This window comes from Eleutherodactylus coqui, chromosome 2 (genome assembly GCF_035609145.1).
Source record: "Eleutherodactylus coqui strain aEleCoq1 chromosome 2, aEleCoq1.hap1, whole genome shotgun sequence".
In the NCBI taxonomy this organism is placed as follows: domain Eukaryota; kingdom Metazoa; phylum Chordata; class Amphibia; order Anura; family Eleutherodactylidae; genus Eleutherodactylus; species Eleutherodactylus coqui.
Genome location: NC_089838.1, coordinates 127,328,596 through 127,351,303, shown reverse-complemented (window position 1 = coordinate 127,351,303; position 22,708 = coordinate 127,328,596). Strand labels below are relative to the sequence as shown.

Genomic DNA, 22,708 nt, shown 5'->3' with positions numbered 1-22,708 from the left:
CAGAAGCAAGCCGATGGTCTCTGTGGCAGGGAGAGCTTGGTGCTTGGCTGTCAGCAGACAGCTAGGTACCAGCTCTTACAGCAGAGATCAGAGAAAACCTCCGATCTCTGCTGTGTTAACCCTTTACATGCTGCAGTCTATGTGACTGCAGCATGTAAAGGGCTGTCACTGCAGCATGTAAAGGGCTGTCACCATCGGACCCCCGGAATGTGATCAGGGGGTCCTGATGGGTCCCTGTGGAAGTCCCCTAAAGGGAAAAAAAAAATTAAAAATTAAAAAAAAAGTAAAAAAATTATAAAAACACTTGTCTCCCTTTATTTTGTAAAAAATCAAAAATACAATCACACATGTGGTATCCATGCATCATAATGACCCAGAGAAGGAAGTTAATACATTATTTAACCCCTTAATGACATGGCCCCTTTTTTTCTTTCTTCCCCATTTCTTTTTTTCCTCCCCCCTATTTAAAAAATCACAACTTGTCCCGCAAAAAACAAGCCCTTATATGGCCATGTCAATGGAAAAATGAAAAAGTTATGGCTCTTGAGACGCAACTGCAAAATTAGTTGAAATTCAATGATTAGACCATTTTAAAAAACCTGCCCTGGTGGGCACGACAGGGTGGTAGGAAACCCGCCACTCAAGGGGTTAAAAGAGCACATACAACATCCAGTCTTCAAACAGAATAGTTCTTCGTCATAGCTATGAGGAGGAACTATTCTCTTTGAAATGCATAAGCAGGTATGGACTGAGGTCTACCTGTGTACATTCAAAGGAGTTGAAAAAGTCTAGTTGAAGGGGAATTGCCACTGAGACTCCTGCCAATCCTGAGAACGGGGGTCTACCTTTACCCCTTTTATTACCACTGTGGGCTTACTGTACCCATCCAAGTCTTTTGTGGTAAGATTAGTACCAATGAATTTGGGGAATTTTACTTGGCATGTGCAGATTCCTTCTACGTCTTTTGGACTTTACTACCATTTGAACTAGAGGTTATACAGGAAATACTACTTATTGTAATACAGAACTGGTTTATTCTAAAAGCACTGCATACATATGAGGTTATTTTTCTTTCTGCACATCCTCATCATTGTTACTGATATATCACAGATTTTCTATTTAAGTGGAGAATCCCATTAGGTGATGCCCCGTTAGTAGGGTTTACAATGGGTTTAAATATATTTAATATTAAGTTAACAATATTTAATAGTGAGATTTTTCCCTGGAAATATGTCTGAGTTTATTAGCTGTAATATCCCCAGCCTTAGAAGGCTGGAATCTATTTATTTTTTCAGTAAACAAAAAGATTGTTAAGTTACACAAGTTTTAAGATTTGTTCCATTTTTCATGTTTTATTATGACATGTTCTGGCTGATATGCAGAGAGGAGACGGGACAGATACATAAAGAAGTATTTTCAATGCAATCATTTAATACTGTTAGATAAAATCTAGATCCATCATTACTATAAAACCCATATTCCGTATATTGTGGGGGTTGCTGAGTTAATGTGTTTTATCTCCAAATGTGATTGCTAGGATAAATAAATTTCATGCCTCTAGTTCAAAATATGCAAATGCCAAGTATAATATTTTGTACAATAAATGTTTATACGGACCTTTTTTACTAAAAGGGGTTGTTTAGTTGTAAACTATTGATGACCTATCCACCAGATAACACTGTCCAAAAGTATATTTTGTTCTGTGCACAAGTCTATAGCTTGGTAAAGAGTCCAGATTGGAGTTGAAACGTTGCTTATTTTTTATGCCAATGAAGGAATAAAGTTACATCCAGCTGGATGTTTTTCTTGCACCATACAATGCTGGCTGGTCTCCATTTCTATCCTCCATATACGTCATCAATAGTATATCGGCGGGGGTCCATTGCCCAGACACCCTGATGATCAGCTGTTTGCAAGGCCTTCATGCTTGTGCGCTAAGCTGATTTCTGCAGGAAGCAGACAGCTCTCGTTGCTGAAGTGGCATAGCTTAATGTTGCAGACAAAATTTCCATTCATTTCAATTGAAACTTGGCCTTCAATACCAAGCCTGGCCTCTACAGTAAGAATGAAATTGTCTGCTTCCTGCAGAATTCATTGCAGTACATGAGTGTACTGGCCCATCATACAGATGAACGTCAGGAGGCCCGGTCAATGGACCCCCACCAACCTACTACAGATGACTTATTCGAAGGATACACCATCAGTGGTTTACAAACAACCCCTTTCAAGTAATACAAATAAAAGGCAACCTGGATTCTTGCAATATCCTTTACTGTTCGAACTGTGTATAAGTTTGTGCCTTACATTAAACACTTTTCAGTATAATTGTTGTTGTTTTAGGTCTATCTTTTTTTAAATATGTGAATTTTATGTGTTTAGTTACAGGTCCAGGGGAAAAGAAACTGTTATTACAATGGCCAAGCATAGCATCAATAGCATTAACATGTACAGTTGTTGGATTTTTCTTTGGTGTTTTATGTTGGAAGGTAAGTCGTAGTCTGTGATAGCTATTTTCTCTAGATGGAAGGTAGTAATCCTAGTTAAGTTTTTAGCTATTAGGCTCTCTTCTTACACTTCTATTGGAAGTGTTTTTTGATCCTACAGACACATTTAAAGGGGACCTGTCACCAGCAAAATGCTATCTATTCTACCAACATCATGTTATAGAGTAGGGTGAGATGAGCAGATTGATATATAGTTTTGCGGGTAAAGATTCAGTATAACTTCTCATCTATTGATTGAAATTAATGATTAATATCCTTGTTCTTTTTCTGATAAGCGGTCCACCTGGAACCCTATCCATGATTGACAGCCTTCCCCATATTGTTGTATGTACAGAGATAATGGTTCATCGCTAATTAAGACCATCCACTGGACGTCTTAGCTCAAAAAGAGCAGGGACCTCAATTAATAAGTTAGAATTTATGCTGAATCTTTTTCCACAAAGCTATTCCTGCTTCATAATATGATGTTAACAGATCAGAAAGCATGTTCAACATGACCCGTTTCCCTTGAGAAAGCCATTATTTTTTTACTGGTTTTTGGTGGCTTTGTTTTATTTTATGGAGAAACATATGCACAAACTCCAGAAAAATGCCTCCCAAAACTACTGTGATTGCAAAAAAAATACTGACCCAAAAAATGTGTACTGTACTACAGGCTTGTCTCATTCCCACTTCAGTGGGACAGGTCTGTAGTACTCAGAACTGCCTCTATCAATAATATGGCAGTTTGAGCACTGGAAGAATCGTCTTCAGCTGTAAATATTGAAGAGGCTACAGTGCTTGCATGAGGTCCTTGGCCCCTTCAAGCAGCTGATCGGCAGGGGTCCTAAGCAACAGACCTCCACCAATCAAATATTTATAGCCTATACTGAAGATAGACCATCAGCTTTTAAAGGCTGGATAACCCCTGTAAACCAGTAAATGAGTCCAACGTAATAATAATAGTCAGAGTCTAGAAGGTAGAACCTTAATCTCATTGTCATGCATAAACCGTTTTATGAAAATTTAAAACACTTTAAATAGTAGATCGTATTTGAAAAATGCCCTACATTTTGAGTTTTTTTTAAAAATCTTTATTTTAATTTAACCCATAAATGTATCTCTTATTTATTAAGGTAAAGCACAAAAGAGGACACGCACAAACCGAAATCCCTGAGTTCAACATTGATCAAAGAGAGGCTAGTGAAAAGTATGTTTGGAGTTTTTTTGTCTTTTTTCTGAACTTATTAGACTTTATATATTCTTCTGTCTTTAAATGAACTGGAATATGAGACACATCACTTTGTGGAATGTAGTTAATTGTTGTTTTTTTGTTTTTAATTAAACACTGATATGCAGGAGAAGCTTTTAGGTAAAGCTTAAAGCTGTCATTGGCACATAATTCATTCTCATTCTAGTTTGCTCTGCATGCTTCTTACATGATGTTTGCATATAGATGCATCCTCTCACCATGCAGGTAGCTGACTACCAAATGCATCTATATGCACTCCTCACTCAGTAAGTAACGGCCATTTTCTGTGATTGTTTTTAATTTTTTTATTTCCCCTTCTGTGATGCATTTGCATGATGTTTAGCAATGTCCAGGTGACTGAAAGTGAAAGGTGGGATTGTTGATGCACCCTAAGGCCTTAGTCAGACGGGCGTTTTTTCGCGCGATCTGCGGATCGCATGACGGATGCGCATCCGCAAATCGCGTGACCGGGGCCAAAAAAATCACCCGAAAAATCTGCTCCTAGCCGCATTTCATTAGAAACGGGCTGGAGCTGTCCAGCGCATTGAATTCAATGGAGCCGGCAATACAGCCGCCTCCATTGAAAGCAATGGGCTGCCGGCGAGCGCAGGATGAATTGTCGGGAAGGGTTTAAATATATAAGCCCTTCCCTGCAATTCATCTAGAAATGTGTTAAAATAAAAAATATATATATACTCACCTTGTCCCGGCAGACGGAGTTCAGAGCAGCCGGCCTGCAGTGGGTGTGAAGGGGGTGTGAGTCAGACCTGCCCCCTGATTGGCTCAGCACTGAGCCAATCAGGGGAAAGTCTGACTCACACCCCCTTCACACCCCCTGCAGGCCGGCTGCTCTGAACTCCGTCTGCCGGGACAAGGTGAGTATATATAAATTTTTTATTTTAACACATTTCTGGATGAATTGCAGGGAAGGACTTATATATTTAAGCCCTTCCCGACAATTCATCCTGCGCTCGCCGGCAGCCCATTGCTTTCAATGGAGGCGGCTGTATTGCCGGCTCCATTGAATTCAATGGGCAAACATCGTTCTTCTCTGCCACAGCTGTTACAGCTGTGGCAGAGAAGAATGATTTGTCTTCTATATGTTCTCAATGGGGTCGGCGCTGCTGCGACCGGCCCCATTGAGCGCATATAGAGAAGAGAACAGGAATTGCAGATCGCAGATAGGTGCGATCTGCGATTTTTGTTCTATAATTTATCGGACGAGCGCATAAAAAGCGCTCATGTGTCCGATACCATTGCAAAGCAATGGTTTTAAAAAATCGCCAAACGCATGCGCATGCGCAAATCGCGTGAAAAAACGCCCGTCTGACTAAGGCCTAATGCTGTATTTAGCGTTTAGGCCCTCAGGAGGAAGTACACAATACACAATATTAAAGAAACCTCCCTGGCCCAATGTGTATTGTATTGTAGACTACACTCTAAAAGAGCCACATGAAGCTATGTCTGTGGCTGCAGATGCATTGCCTTTAAGGTGGTATATGTTATTTTTGGGACATATGAATTAGTTTATTCTCTACTATTGCATAGCCGTATTATATAAGCATTGATGTGAGATTAATTAGTAGCATATCTAATATATTTTCTGATATCTCTTTTTAGCATTCTACAGCAGACAGCAAGAGAAGTCTCTGTAATATAAATGTTTCAGCAAAATCTGGTAAGAAATTACTTTTGTAAATGTGCAAAACAATTTTCAATTAGTACAGATACTGTGAGATTGTTTTGTGACAAGGTCTCAACAAAAATTCTGAAACCTCGCACACAGTATTGAGTATATTATAATATGAGACCGAAAATCACTGCAATATAGCCTTATTGTATTTTACCTAGTGTTAGACCAACTGCAATTCAGATGTGTTCTCTTACTACAGTATATGGTCATTGTACTACTGTACTACCTGTGTCTAGCAGGCAGTTTTATTGAAAACTTATTCACATAGTTGAAACTCTCATGTGGGTTTTGTGCGATGCGTGATGCAGAAAACTTGGACATATATGCAGTCCATTCTTTTGAATTGACTTATTCACGCAAGCTATTTTTTTTTTCAATGCGCAGAAGAAAAATCACAGCACGTTCTATCTTTGGGCGTTCCCACCTCGCCCATTGATTGCAAACTGACCTTTAAAGACATGGCATGGCAGTCGTAGCCATGCGACGTGCATGCGAGTGCGATGTGATGTTTCCAATTGAAGGCAATGGGAAACCCTTGCGATCCTCTGACACGTTTGAGGATTGGTATTTTACAGAAGGGATGCAAACTTTTTTGGAATTATAAATGCTTCACATCAATGTGAAAAACATGCATGGGCAAAGGCCATATCTGGTCAAATGTCTTGGCCCGATGCTTCGTTTGACCATGTGAATGTAGCCTAAACCTTGCATTGTGCCCCAACTGAAGTTTAAAGAGACTGTCTCCTACTTTTAGTCCTATCAGCTAAGCTGATGGGCTGAAAGTAGGTAACCCGCTGTGTCTTGGGATGTAAGTGTTATACTACCTCCCCTGTAGTTTTCCCAGTGTCAGCGCTTAAAGCCGCCACTCAATGCATTGAGCAGTGTGCTAAGTAGTCATCCAGTTCTAATTATATAATGGGCGGACTACGTAGCAGCGCGAAGTCTCTTGCCCAGAATTTTGCAAAACAGGTCTACTTCCACAAACAGGGCCACCATTGTCCATAGGCTCTGTCTGGTATTGCAGCTCTTCTACATTCACTTAGTACAGTTGAAAACAGGCATATGTCTTACTATCTAACTTTGTAGACACAGCCCATGTACAAGAGTGGCAATGTTTGTAGAATAAAGCATAGATTTTTTTCAAGTGGTAGGCAACCTCAATTAAGCTGCCTCCACATCAATTATTTTCTAGCGAGCAAAGGTTTTTTGCCAATAAATTTGTAAATGTACAAAGTTTTTTCCTCTGTGAGGTTCACCTCCTAAAATTGACAACTATTGAGAGAGTATTCATCTGTGCCTCCTTTTCATCTACAGGTGTCAGCACTCTGTTTTATATCTGGAACAGTCAAGAGAAGACTCTTCGTCTTGTGATGCAACAAACTGTTATTTGGACTCTTCTGAGATTAATTGAATGAATGCCAACTGAATCGACACCACTTACAAGACTTTGTGCCTCACTGGATTGTTTACCATGCCCACTTGCCCTGTCTGTCTGCTTGAGACAATAGCTATGATTTCTGGAGAACAGATAATAGAAGACAGATGGAGAACCAGAGCTATGCCAAACAGTTCTATGGTAGAGACATTATCCTGCCAAGACGAAAAACAGAATTTAGGATTACTGGATAACTTTTAGTCTGTTTTGCCTTTTTTTCATTGTTATTGGAGCAGAAAAGACAGCAGTTTCAAGAAAGTATGTGACACTCCTTATGATCCTGACTCCTGGAATATTGTCACAATGTGTCAACATAGTCCTCTTACAGCACCAAGAAAAAGGAAGAATTTTTTCCTAGCAGCATATATATATATATTTAGGGCAAAGTTCTCCTAGCACAGGAATCAGGATACACATATATACTTTTTAAAATTCACATAATAAATATATTTTTTTATATTGAACACACATTTCTGTACATAAAGTATTATAATATGTGCCACTTACATTGAGTTAGTAACTCTGTTGGCTGAATGGGCCTTTTTAGATATAAATTAATGCAAAATAATTATAAATAATATAACCAAATAGGAATTACATAATCTATTTAAATCCATTTCACTGGGACTTATTGTGGCATAGCTCTGATTGCGGTCATACAAAGGGTTGATGACAGTATTTGTGCCACAAAGAATGTTTCTCCAGAGTACTATGGGAAGTTAGTGGAAGTGCTGGTGACAGTGTAAAAAATACATTCAGTTATGCATTGAATGGCATAACAAAGTGGTTTGTATTTATATACAATTTAAATTATTTATTACAACCATTTACTATAGTAGAAATTATGATCTTAAATACTTTATTAGAAATCTGATGTCATAACATTAATAATTAATTTGACAACATATGCCAGTAGTAACTTTTGCTTCTCGTGCTTCATTGGAAACTGTTATAATATTTTGCTCACTTTTTTCAATTAGACCCATAACTATGGCATGAAATGAAGGTCATTTTTTTTCTGTTCTTTTCATGGTAAAGATGTGGTATTCATAGAAAGCGTCAAAATTGTTTGAGGATAAGCATTTCAGTCTTCATTGTTCAATTCTATAGTTATCTCCCAAAATTCGACCATATATTATTTAAAAGGGTTGTCTGGTTACTCGGCAACAAACTGAGCTGTACTTGCCCCTTCACCACTGGGATGTAGCTCTGCAGCCCCACTTTGGTCCCAACATTTGTTGTGCCAGCTGACGTTACTGAAAGTCAACTGACCACTGCAGCCAATCAGAGGCTGCCGTGCAACGTTCCTGGACTCCTGGCATCATGGCACTCAGTGATGTCAGGAGAATCAGTGGCAATGCTGCAGCCTTTAATTGGCTGCAGAAGTCACCTGACTAATGGTAACAACAGCTACAACAAAAAACACTGGAATCAGAGCAGGGTGGTACAGGGGTAAGTACAGCTTAGTTTGTTTGACTACAGTCAGCCCTGTTGAAGGGATGTTCCGTTGTGACCAGACACCGGAAAACAAGCACTATTCAAGGCAGGACACTAGGTGGATGACTACTTAAGAAGTTATAGAAATAGTAATTAAAAAAAAAGTTGATAGCTCATCCAGTTGCCATTTCCTCTCACAATTTGCTCTAATAAACTGAACTTGGCATTATCCGGACATTACCAATTAATATATATAAATAAACCACATCAGCCAAATAAACATTTCCTTTCTTGATTCATATTTGAAAATTAGGTAAACTTTTTCCTGTGCATGCCAAAATAAGACCTTTTGTGGACTATAGTACCGGAACTTGTGTTATGTCGTTTATATATTCGAGCAAGAAAAATATACATTTAACTGATACTTTTAGTTTATTTTTAGATTTTCAATTTAGTATCAGGTCCAATGGCCAAGCAAGCCTAAATGTCTTCATTAAAGGGACTAAATCACCAACATTTTTTATTCATTAAAGCAAGATAGAGAACATTTTCCATTTTTCTAATCTATTTTCCTTTTCTGGTTGAGGAATTTTTCATTCTATTGCTTGCACTATGGGGATGGCCATCTTACCTGAGATGCAGTTATCAGCATTTTGAGGATTTAGAGATATGCTTTCCAGCAGATTCATAGCCGTTCACACAATGGACAGGACATGACCCATTGACTTGTATGGGAAACTATTTTAGACATGCCTGTGACCTGTTCAGGATTCATTTTGCACAGATCACTATTGTAAATGGTGGATCCTGTGTAATCTGCATATAGGTGTCACATTTCGGTGTAATCCTGCCTGTGATGTTAGTGAGATGACTGCTGCAAAGCTTCTTCTACAGATCCAGAAGTATCTGCCTATTATTAGACTCTGTGGCCATTGTGAAAAATGCAGGATTTTATGATTTGTTTGTTTAATATAGATTGTGACCGAAAATTTAAAAAAAAACACCAAAAATTCTTTAAAAATCTTTTGTAACACAAAAATGGGATTTATATAATGTCATTTTCTGAAGATTTTGAGTTTTCAGTAATGTATATGTTGATATCAAGTCAGAGTTATAAGTGATATCTGCGATGAGACGTGGCTTGGCAACATAAGGAAATACCATAAGTAAGGGGGAACATTTATAAAAACGAATCCATATAAGTACAATGCTAATACCTATAAGACCGAATTACATTCTAGCTATGATTTTAATTGTGATAAAATGGGTGTAACACAAATAATTTTCAGCTTTGCTAAATATTTCTTAGGTCAGTGTCTTACAGATTTTATACAGCCGTACTACAGTCACAATTTAGCATCTGTATGCTGTCCTTAACACCCGGCCTCCCCACAGTTCTACTGAGCCAAACTTGGATTATCCAGGGATTCTATTTATCTATGAACAACGCAGCAATAGTTCTGGAATTTTGGGGCCCACTTATTAAAGCTGTGATACAGACAGTAAAATATGTGATATTGGCCTTTATCATGTAGAATTTGGTTTAAGCTCACATCTTTTTGCCCTCTAAATGTAATCTAAAGTAACATAAAGTAGCAGTTTGTATTTACTTCAACACCAAAGAAAAGCACGATGCATTTTTGTATATTTGTTCTATGCTGTGTTCTGTATCTTTTAGGAGAGATGTCCAATGTGTGCCAACATTAACAAATAAGCAGATATTTGTAGAGGATCGTGCAAATGTAATCTTTGAGAGCAATGTTTTTTAAACCTGTATTTACTTAGAATCATGTATCAAGAAAGTTCATGTTTTTTATTTACAAAAAAAATTACATTCATGCACATGTGGCTGAGCTTTATTCAATAGATGAAAAATGACTCTTGATTTACAGTACAGTGACTTTTCAATGAACTCTTTTTATACTGCAGAGTGGTAAATATAAGGTGTTGAAACAGCCTTTACTTATCCAGAAATATTGCAAAACATGACTATCAAAGAATATGCCCAGTAGGTCACGTAACCAGTAATGGGTTGTGTCCGCCTTTCATAAAAGGCTTGTGTCAGATTAAAAATCATGGCTGCAGTTTTTTTTTCTTTTTAACAGTGCCATGCCTTTCCTCAGGTTGTACGCGGTATTGCAGCTCATCCCCATTCACTTCAATAAAGCTAAGCTTCAATAGCACACACAGCCCAAAGACAGGTTTGATTAAAGAGGTTGTCTGGTTATTGGAGAACATCCCTTTAATAGGGCTATATATAGTAAAATAATAAACAGAGTTGTACTTGCCTTTCGCCACCACTGGGATCCAGCACTGCAGTTTTGCTGTTGTTCCGCCATTTACGTGACAGCGACCATCACCGGAAGTCAGGTAACTACTGCAGCTTCACAGTTCATTCTCCTGGCCTTAGTATTCCCATCCTATGTGCCATGATGCCAGGAGTTTGGTAACATGACACTGCAGCCTCTGATTGGCTGCTGGCTTCGCCTGACTTCTGGTGACAGTTGCTGTGACAACAAATGCCAGTACCACAGTGGGACTGCTGTGCTGGATCCCAGCAGTGGCAGAGAGGGAAGTACAGATCTGTTTCTTATTTTACTAGAGACAGCCCTATTAACCCTTTCCAATCCAATTTTGGATTCAGGGTTTCCTGAAAGGCTCTCTCTTTTTACTGTTCTACAACGGTGCCATCTGCTGGCTAAAGCCAGTGTGTGTGCATGAGTGAGGCTCCGATAGTGGAGTGGCTGACAATAGATAGTAAGAGTACCCTGTCGGACGTCTTCTGACATTGGAGCTGTACAAGCTCCAGTCCGAATATAGGAAGACATCAGACAGTGGATTGGAAAGAGTTAAAGGGAAGCTGTCTGGTAACTGGTTAGGTTTCTGAAAGAAAATAGCCACGTTTTTATGGTCCTATACAATATTGCTCCATTTCAATGAAATGTACAGGACCGAAAAAAAGTACATTTTGATCTATTTTGTGGGTATAATGTCTATATTCAATTATTTTGGCAGGGATCTGTCCAATTATTAGCTTAGGCTAAAGGAATGCACTGTGTTTATTTGTTTGTTTTTCTCATTTCTAAATCCTAACTTTAAACCAAATTTATCATTTCATATGGGCTTGCAATGAAAATGATATCAAAATAATACTTCATTGGATTTAAAGACACTTCAGGTGCATAAATAATCATTTTAAAAAACAATACAAATCACCACTAAATATGATTTTGAGTACTATTTAAATATAAGGGCTTAGTCACACCAAGAAGACTGCCGCACTGCAGGTACGGACGACTCTCCGCAGCGCCGGAAGAAAGAACACATGACCGGCAATAGAGCCGGTCATGTGTTCTTTCTCCGCACCTACAGTGCGGCCGTCTTATCCTGCAGGAAGACAGATGCATCGGCGCCCGGATGCACTCGTGTGACTAAGCCCTAATAATTGCAAAAGAAGCTATAAATAAAAGAATTTCCTAATCGCTACATTTATTTTTAAAGTTTTTCAACCATCACAAATGCAAGGTATTTGCTTAAAAAATATATATAAAGGAAACTCAAGTTTTAGAACTTTTAATACGCATTCAATTTGATAAATACAAAGGTGCAATTGGTAAAATCACTTTGAGAAATGTAACATTGTGATTTTTTTAAAATTGTTTGCTTTGAAATAATCGATATGTTCATTTCATCCTTACTGCCATTTTTATTTATATTTTATTTGTATTGGTACATTTTGTTTCCATTATGAAGACTTTATTAAAGACGAAGTTATGTATTTTATTAGATCTGAATCCTTGCCGGTTGTCTACTGGCTGCAGGTGATTATCTATAATTACAATGTTGCCATTTTTCTTTTTACTGGTGGTATGATGGTTATATATCCAAAACATTACCATTATTACTTATGGTAACATAAATGAATGTCTTGTGGCACTTGAAATAATGAGGATGTTTACAGCAACAGTGCAGGTATGAACAGTAGAACCATTGGATGTTATGGTTTGGATAATTATATTCTGACTGCAAGCCAAAAGAAAAAAAATAATGTCAATCTTTTATATATTGTGATATGTATATATTTGTTATTAAAATTTATGTATGTTCTGATTTATTTTTTACTGGTTTGAATTTGGTATTGCTTTGTATACATATACTTTATTGTTATAAATAAAGAATTCTATGCACTGCCATAAACGGGTGTATTATCTCATCATAATAATGCCTAATGCTCCACATGGTGTGTATGCAGATGCAGTATTGTTATAAATGCAATAAATAGCATGTTTTTTTGAAACTAAATGCAAAGTTAGGGTCTTGCTACTATGCATATCTACTTAGAGAACATTATTGCAAACTCCGTTACACTGAAACTCTACAGTATAGAAATTAACTGTACCAATTCTGTTTCCATGAATAATATAACAAGTTTTAGGCTTCATATGTTTGTTCTGCATTATTTATGGACCATCTCTAAGACATCCATCAATGTCAGCTACGTCTACAGCGTGGTCTAAAGGTATGGAGCACCTGAATAAATGGAAAATGGTGGTTAGGAATGCCATCCTATATGTAGCATGTTGCTAAGGGGGATGAGGCAATTTTGCGAGAGTTGGTGTCCAACACGATGGCCATTTTGAAAACCTCTGTCTTGGAACAAAGTCAATATATTCAAATGGGAAGAATAAAGAATTATTCTGATAGAGAATTTGATGATGAATTCAAATCTATGCTTAAAGGTGGTTAACTTTATTCCTCCTGGAGTTATTATTAATTTTCTCTTTGTTACAGACACAGATATAGCTGCAAGATTAACAAGTGAGGAGAAGACCGAGATTGTGTTGATCTCCAGCGATTGCAGTAGCCAAGTAATTGCAGCAGATTTCAACAGTTGGCACCATAAGAGACCTCCCATCCACCGTGGGACAGTTGACAAATTGCTTGCCAAATTTTGACAAACAGGTTCTGTGTTGGACCTACCAAAAACTGGACATAATAACTGCCACAGATAAAGCAACAACTATGATTGTGCCGGAATCCTTCTGCAAGAACCTATGTCATAGCACCCTATATCTATCACTGGATACTAGCTTCAAACGAATGGCACCCATGCAAGATCCAGTTGCTGTATCATCTCAATGAGGATGATTCCTTTCACATATATAATTTGCGGAATGGGTTTCTTGGTAATTGCAACAGGAAACACATTTCACAGAGACAGTACTGTTCAGTGATGCAGCCAACTTCTACATGAACAGAAAGGTGAACAAACAAAACTTTTGCTACTGGTCCAACACAAACCCCTACTGGAAAGATCCCTCCAAGATGGTTGGTACAACAGAAAGTCATGGGTATAAAGTTAGTGGGCCAATTCTTCATCAATTGTAACCTTACTGCTGCTAAGTATCTGCAATTGTTATATGATGAGGTGTGTTCCTGTCACTGCAACAAAGATGGCACCTTTCCAGTGTTCCTCAGCAGGATGGTGAACTCCTCCACATTATGGAACAGATGTTCGCAAGTTTTTGGATCAGCAGTTTCTAGGGAAGTGAATTTGGCATTGTAGATTAGAAGAGTGGTCCCCATGTTCGCTGGATCTCACCCCCTTGGACTTCTACCTGTAAGGTGATATGAGGTCCAGGGTTTACACAATGAAAGTCCAAAGTGTAGAACACATGCAACAGCGGATCCTGAATGCCTGTGCAAGCATTTTTACTGAGGTGTTGCTTTCAGGGCATCGTGAGTGGAAGAAGAGGATAGCCTTGATGATTCAAAACTACGGGAGCACATCGAGCATATCCTATAGCGGATCATCATTGATTTCCATGTTAGGGAAAAATTGTTTATTCCTGCCAAAATTATTAAGGTACATCACATTTAAGCACAGATTTGATTTCTCATCAGATACATATGTCACATGCACTCCTTCCCATTTAAATATATCGACTTGGTTCAAATATTGGGGCTTTAAAAATGGCCACCATGTTGGACACCGCCCCTCTCAGATTTGCCCCCCTCCATACCTTTGGACCACTCTTTAAAGTGGAACACTGTTCACAATTAAATTGGTCTAGGAGACGTAATAGAAAATGAAAAAATAAGCCACAGCAAGGTTTTTTTAATGAATCCAAAGACCGAAACATTTCCTGACCTGTTAAGTCAGACAGTTGTACTTTTTGCCTTTTTTTTCCACAAACAATGGCTCAAATTTTTTTTGTCATAATCTATTCTCCCAGAAAAAGCCACTGCTGCAACCTGCGATCTATTTCCTTATGACTTTGAATGTTAGCACAGAATTGGGAAGACTAGTGCCATACAATTAGGTCACAAAGCTGAGCAGCTTAGGTGCCAAAAAAACTGTGCTGCCTATGTACATTTTTTTGCAATATTCTAACAAAAAAGCAGGAATTTGTTTTCTTATTGACTAACATGAGCAAAAACCCTGATTTTAAACAATATACTTACTTCAGCAATTCATAAATGAACTGTTTCATCTATATCTAAAAGGTAGCGGTCCAACCTATGAGATCTTCACCTATCATGAGAACTGGGTCCAGTGATCTCTGTTTGACAACTCGCACTAACTGCTTTGCATTAGTTTCTACAATCTTTATGGGGTTAAAATGCAAATAATCCGCCAACAAACAAAAAAAACTTTCACTGGGGGAATGCAAATAAGTTATGTGGAAATATAACAGAGATAGGAGCTTGGTGTGCAAATAATAATAAAAAACACAGAGAAAATTAAAAAACATTAAAAATAGTACATTAATTGGAAAATTCCAGATGGTGACCACATTTAAAAATGCAACAGGTCATCCATTGAATTTAACATGTTTCTAAATGTGAGTTTATGGGCCACTGAAGGGCTACATGAGTTCTGTCTGTCATACATATAAATTAAGCAAGCTTGTATCAGTGATTATTTATGCAAGTGCAGCAGTGATGCCAACTGGAGATAAATGCACGGCTTTTTAAAATACCATTTAGATTTCGTTCCGATTGTTGTGTTAACGGTAGTTTTATAATAGGTGGATGTTGGTTCATATTAACATATAATAATGAGATTGTAGTTTAAATGGCTATGTTAGACATATACACTCCAAATTATTGGTATAGGTATAGGCATATTATGTGCAAGATGTTTGCGGGTATGACACACAGTAATTCACAGACAATCAACTACATTGACTTTCCAGGTTTTGCTCACACTTGCATATATGCATTGCATACTACGCGAGTGCAAAAAAGAACAGCATGATCTCTATGAATGGATTTGTAATGAAGTGCATATGCAATTACATTGCATATGGGTGAGGTTTTCAACACACATTGCTAGGAGAGCTGATAAGAAATGATAAGAAGAAAGCATAAATGACATGAATGATCTAACGACAAACTTGAATCTTGTAGATTAGCCTTCTTGTTTGATTATTATGGGATAACTACGTCCCCAGCCTGTATCCACCAGCGCTGCACGATAACTGGGTCCCCATTCCATGTTGGCTTTTACTGCTGTGCATTGTGAGCTGGTGATATCATCCCCAACAAAAGACACATGAGTATGCTGCAGCTAATGTAGAGCTACCTTCAGACAGTGAATAGCAGCAGTGTTTTTGTGTGACCTCCTGTTGTGTTGTTTACAATAGCCTCTTAGAAGTTTAGTTTTGGGTTCTATGGGAGAGACACCAGCGGTGGAGAAGCTAACACAGAAAGTAGACTGTTTCCCCACTCCCCCGAAAAAAAAAACCTATGCAGCATCTCTGCTCCTACACACTCTTTTAGATGTTTATAGAGAAATAACTTGTTTTTATGGCGGTTTAAAGAAGACCGTACACACTGAGTGAGCAGAAAAAGGGTAACGGTTTATAATGTGGCCAAATTATGGAAATAAAATTATTTTTAAAACGGTATATTAAATGGCATTACATTTTAAGAATAACATATTAGTTATTCCATTAGGCCGTATTATATAAGCTCGCAACCTATGCCAAGGGTCCTCATTAAAAACGGAACTCCGGCTGCCGGGAGCAGGTGAGTATGTATATATTTTTTATTTTAACACTTTTCTGGATGAATTGCAGGGAAGGGCTTATATATTTAAGCCCTTCCCGACAATTCATCCCACACTCGCCCGCAGCGCATTGCTTTCAATGGAGTCGGCTGTATTGCCGGCTCCATTGAATGCAATGCGCTGGAGAGCTCCAGCCCGTTTCTAATGAAATGCGGCTAGGAGCAGATTTTCGGGCGATTTTCGGGCATCGGTCACGCGATTTGCGGATGCGCATCCGTCATGCGATCCGCAAATCGCGCGAAAAAACGCCCGTCTGACTAAGGCCTCAAAGTAATTTTTATTGGTAAATTATTAAAATAAGGGCAACTTGACTAAAAACAGATATGATGTTAAGAGTGTAAACTGCAGTTACATACACAATAGGAGACACACTTAGTACCCAGCTATAATGGTTACCCAGAGACAGAAAGAGTGCTCTAAATGCACTAGAGGATGGGACACACAGTCCACTATACACTAAGACTCAGTATTCATATTCAAGGTATGATTATAAGTTCTATAGGTTCAATATATGTGCATCACAGATAATAAATGTGCTAGAGGATGGGGGAAAAAAGTCCTAAATGTGCTAGAAAATGAGACACAAGGTCCACTGTGTCCAAAGATTCATATTCATGTTCAAGGTGCAATTATAGGTTCTATGTTCAATGTGTTTCCTCAGGATGACCCTGATTCATCAGGAACCCAATAAATCTAGATGGAAATAATCCAGCCTAAATAAAAATGCACCTGCAGTAGACAGAACCCAGCCAGTGCAGAGGTGTACAATTGGGCTAAAGGGTATATCCACTAACAAGTGTAGATATAAGTCCAGGTAAAAGCCCCATTAAAAGGGAAATACAGGGCTAATCCAAGGGGGCCAGATACCCCTCCCTCAACTACTAACACAGTCAGAAATAATTATAATAGATAAACTAATGCCGCAGTGGGGATAAAACCACTAATAGACTTAGCAGACGGAGAAGTTACGGTTTTAGTCATGTAGCCCTAACTTTAATAATTTAACCATAAAACTTACTTTTTTAGAAGTCGTTACTTTCTGTGATGGACTATTTCTATTGTATTTTAGACTTTTCTGCCCCAGTGACTTTTGTATAGTAGTGATGTCAGCGTACAGGTATAAAAATCAAAAAGGTCAAAGAATGTATGTGGAACAAGGAAGAAAAACAAAACATAAATAAATCAACACATAAGACAAATAAATACATAGTTTCAAATTGTATTAGTCCATCAACTCTCAATTTCCAAGAGACAAAAACAAAACAGCCTGATATGTCATCAATAATACATATTTGTAATTGATCATTTTTCATTCTAAAGCAGAGCTAGCTGATAAAAAATAACATCACTTTATACTATATTGACTATATAATTAAAGTCAAGTTCATAACCTAAAAGCAAATATAAAAATCCATGACGAATAAAATAACTTTAAAAACTTGTGTGCAGACTCAAAAGATAATATATCCAATATACATATCATAACATTTATTATTCAACAACAACAAAAAAAATACGACTGCGGTGGAGCAGGCAAAATTTTATGCAATATTGGTACATACATATATATAAAGCAGCAAATGTTAAGAGTGTTCTCCCCAAAGTATAGGTGGCAGGAGGAGTAATGAATAAAAAACATCCAATAAAAGGACACTCAAAGTTCTTTTCACATAAATAAAAACTGTAATGAGGGCGGAATTAATACTTCAGTGCAGGTTGTGCATACCACTATGTAAGTCATAGTGCTCATTGTGTGAAGGGCTTGGGGGACTGAAAAAAGGTACTTGCCATCCGGAGCATCAGTAATGCTGGGACATGTGTCTTTCAACTGAAAAGTCCTCCAGTCCTGCCCCTGCCACGGAGGACACAGCTGGCCAGTGAAAATCGTGGAGGCGCAGTGGCTATGGGCAGTTAAAGCCAATGCTAATAGTGCTTATTAGGGAAAAGAACACAGTGCTGTATGTTAAGAGGGAATGCCAAGACATCTATGTAAGCGGTCTTACTGTTTACCATTAGATTAGTGTTTCACAACTCCAGTCCCCAGGGACCCCCAATAGGTCATGTTTTCAATATCTCCTATAGTAAGAACACAGTGACAATGCCCTAGGCACCAACAATAATTACACCACTTGTGCAATTCTGAGGAAATCCTGAAAACATGACCTGTTGGGGCTCCATGAGGACTGGAGTTGGGAAATACTGCATGGTCAGAGTAATGCCAGAGATCGGTAACCACTTGTAGGTATGGTAGATCATGGGGAGAGAGGAGCTAGACTATCATTAGGAGCACAATAATCATGCACTGGTGCATTGGAAGGCCCAGGCTTTTATAGTTTGCTCAATCATGAGGAGCGAGGCCAGGACAGGGAACCAGACCAGGAGTACAGAAACATGGCTAAGTCAAGCAGGGGAGCTGTCCAGACAGCTGCATAGCTCATGAGAGAGAGCTGCCACCTGCAGTGCAGGAGGTCCTGTGTTCCAGCCCTGACAGGGGCTTCCCCCTGAAGCTTATTATCACCAAAAACTGAACCATGTTTTCTGCACAGTCGCCAGAGGATGCCCTACAACTTTGCAGAGAATGGAATCTCATTCTCAAAGATTCAACAGGGCCAAAAAAAACTCCCCATCTATCCGTAAGAGTAGTCTAGGGGAGCCTATGGCAAAGACCAAACTAATTAACTTCCACTCCATTCTTTATTACATGTAGAACCGATGTCTTCTCATCTAGAGTATGTGAAGCCTCCTTTCTTTTGCCACTACTGGGTTAACTGCCCTTTAATATTGTCATGTTTAGAACTAACTTTTCTGAAACTTGAAAATCTATTTCCCAACCCAGACTATGTTAATGATTGTACCATTGACCTTAGTGTTTAATTTGTTTTTTGTTCCTAACCTGTGTTGCAGAGCTTACCATTTGGTTTAATACTACTGCATTATTTTCTATGGTTGACTAGTCCAAGAAGTTTTGGTATGCATATTTCAACCTGATGTACTTTGGCTGGAGGGAGGCTGGAGGATTCCTTGAGGTGACCTTAGGTCCGTGGATGGAGGTCCTCCAGGTTTTCTCCCAGTCTAATCAGATCTTGATAAGCACTCATAATGCTATTTAATATAACCTCCATTAATGTTTAAATCCGCCCCTTTAAAAGATAAATGCTATGGAAAGAAGCCCAATCGACAGACGCTGACATTTTATGTGTTCAAGAAACAAATTTAAATAAGGAAGATGCTTTCAGATTAAACAACAGATGATTTCCCCACATCTTTCCAGCTCCATCAACACACAAAAATGGGGGAGGGTCTATAGCTGCTAAGGATACAGCGGCATTTTCTCTTGCAATAGTAATTGTTGATGAGAGTGGATGATATGTTATTCTGGTTTGCTCCATTAACAATGCAGGCTTCACTAAAACTTTACTGTATGCGTCTAACTCTAGACAGCACAAATATCGCAAAAAAAAAACTCTTTTAATTATAAATAGAGATGAGCGAACGTGTCCGTTACGGACACATCCGCACCCGGACACCCGCTTTGCCGAACACTGCAGTGTTCGCGCGTAAGTGTCCGGGTGCCGCCGGGGGGCGGGGAGATGCGCGGCGGCGCGGGCGGCAGTAGCGGGGAACAGGGGGGAGCCCTCTCTCTCTCCCTCTCCCCCCCACTCCCCGCCGCACCCCCCCGCGCTGCCACGGCGGCCCCCGAACTTTTTCGCCCGAACACTGAAGTGTTCGCAAGGTTCGGTGTTCGGGCGAAAAAGGGGCGGGGCCGAACGTGTTCGCTGATCTCTAATTATAAACAAACACAATGTGGGCTCCTTAATTTTAGTAGGCGACTTTAATAAAACTCTCTGTCTCTCTGTGGACTCTTCTGTTACTAATCCTACTAGATATCCTACCTCTATCGTTTCCCTTTTCAATAATAATAATTTATTTAACATATGGTGCATTCAACACCCAAATGAACAAGATTACACCTTTTTCTCACATCCCTATAAGGTATACAGTAGAATTGATTTTATGTTAGCAGATAAAAATCTTCTTAGCAATATCACTTTTACAACTTTAGGTAACCTGTCATGGTTAGATCATGCCCCTATAATGATGTCAGTACAGGAACAGTTTAACCAATCGCCTATTAAAATTTGGCGTCTCAATAACTATAAATTGCAAGACCCAAAATACACCCATCATGCATTACAATTAGCAGACTTCATTGATCTTAATGATAATCGTGAGGTTTCTGATTCCACCTTATGGTGTGTCCACAAGGCCTTTATAAGAAGCCACTTTCTAAAACTATTGTCTTTTGACAAGAAACATGGAAACACTCTATAGCCAGAATTACAAACACAACTATACATAATTCATAGACAGAATAAATTATCTTAGTCTGCAGAAAGAGCTAAAGAGATAGTCACTGTACACCAACAACTTCAGGAACTCCAGATTTATAACCATGACCTAGCCCTAAGAAAATTGAGAATGACCTATTATTGTCATGATAATAAACCAGAAGCCTTACTAGCGAAACAAGCTAAAACACAGTCTTCCAAGCTCCGCATTACCTTTATCCACAACTCCCAAAACAATAAGGTTTCTAACCCTCAGGGTTATAGCCACATTAGCAACAAATTACAAATCATTATATAATTTAGATGATGATACCTCCACTACTGAAACCTCACATGATATAGCTATGTTTTTGAACACCTTAAAGCTACGCACTGTATCTACAGCTGTGTTTGGTATCCTATCTCAACCATTTAATGCAGCTGAGATCTTAGAATCTATTATCTCCTTCAAATCAAACAAGTCTCCAGGTCCTGATGGCCTCACAAACGAGTATTACAAAGCCCATGGATTAATTTTAGCATTTTACCTAACTAAAATATTCAATGAGATAGCAACCAAGGGTTGCTCCCCACCAGAGATGTTGAAATCCATCATTATTACTTTGCCTAAGCCTAATAAGGCCTCAGACTGCCCACCCAATTTTAGGCCCATATCCCTCTTGAATACAGACATAAAACAATAAGCTAAAATATTAGCCAACAGAATCCCAGAAACCATGCCTAACCTAATTAACAAAGACCAGATAGGTTTCATCAAAGGTTGTCAGACAGTGTATAGTACACGCTGTTTTATAGATATTTTTTCTATGATGTCAGCTAGAGATGAGCGAACACCAAAATGTTCGGGTGTTCGTTATTCGTAACGAACTTCCCGTGATGCTCGAGGGTTCGTTTCGAACAACGAACCCCATTGAAGTCAATGGGCGACCAGAACATTTTTGTATTTCGCCGATGCTCGCTAAGGTTTTCATGTGTGAAAATCTGGGCAATTCAGGAAAGTGATGGGAATGACACAGTGACGGATAGGGCAGGCGAGGGGCTACATGTTGGGCTGCATCTCAAGTTCCCAGGTCCCACTATTAAGCCACAATACCGGCAAGAGTGGGCCCCCCCCCTCCCAACAACTTTTACTTCTGAAAAGCCCTCATTAGCATGGCATACCTTTGCTAAGCACCACACTACCTCCAACAAAGCACAATCACTGCCTGCATGACACTCCACTGACACTTCTCCTGGGTTACATGCTGCCCAACCGCCCCCCCTCCCCCCCACAGCGCACACCAAAGTGTCCCTGCGCAGCCTTCAGCTGCCCTCATGCCACACCACGCTCATGTCTATTTAGAATTGCGTCTGCCATGACGAGGGACCGCAGGCACACACTGCAGAGGTTGGCACGGCTAGGCAGCGACCCTCTTTAAAAGTGGCGGAGCGATAGCCCACAATGCTGTACAGAAGCAATGAGAAATAGAATCCTGTGCCACCGCCATCAGGAGCTGCACACGTGGGCATAGCAATGGGGAACCTATGTGCCACACACTATTCATTCTGTCAAGGTGTCTGCATGCCCCAGTCAGACTGGTTATATGCACCTTAACAGTAACCGCGTTGGTGGTAATGTGGTGGTGACTGCGGACCTAGTACCACGGTTGTATTTTGTTGGTTTTCGGAATGTGGCCAGGATTAAGTGGGCCGTGGCGGGGGGATGGTGGGGGGGCTCTCTTGTAGTGTCGGTAAAGGTGAAATTCTTGGACTGCCACCAGACGAACCAATGCAAAGGCATTTGCCAACAATGTTTTCCCTGTTGGAGGAGGAGGGGGATGTTTTTGAGGCACTACGTGTCCTCTCCACGTGTCCGTGGTTATATGCACCTTAACAGTAACCGCGTTGGTGGTAATGTGGTGGTGACTGCGGACCTAGTACCACGGTTGTATTTTGTTGGTTTTCGGAATGTGGCCAGGATTAAGTGGGCCGTGGCGGGGGGATGG

General features: G+C 39.3%; 1 protein-coding gene across 1 annotated transcript in view; it reads left to right on the top strand.

Moving 5' to 3' along the window:
• KITLG (KIT ligand) overlaps positions 1–10,142 on the top strand; it is an 81,592-nt gene extending 71,450 nt beyond the window's left edge. Inside the window, exons 7-10 of the mRNA XM_066591497.1 lie at positions 2,380–2,486; positions 3,620–3,693; positions 5,356–5,413; positions 6,743–10,142. Coding sequence (XP_066447594.1) covers positions 2,380–2,486; positions 3,620–3,693; positions 5,356–5,395 — 221 coding nt within the window. The 3' untranslated portion in view covers positions 5,396–5,413; positions 6,743–10,142. The remainder of the gene's footprint in view (positions 1–2,379; positions 2,487–3,619; positions 3,694–5,355; positions 5,414–6,742) is intronic.
• Positions 10,143–22,708: the final 12,566 nt, after the last annotated feature.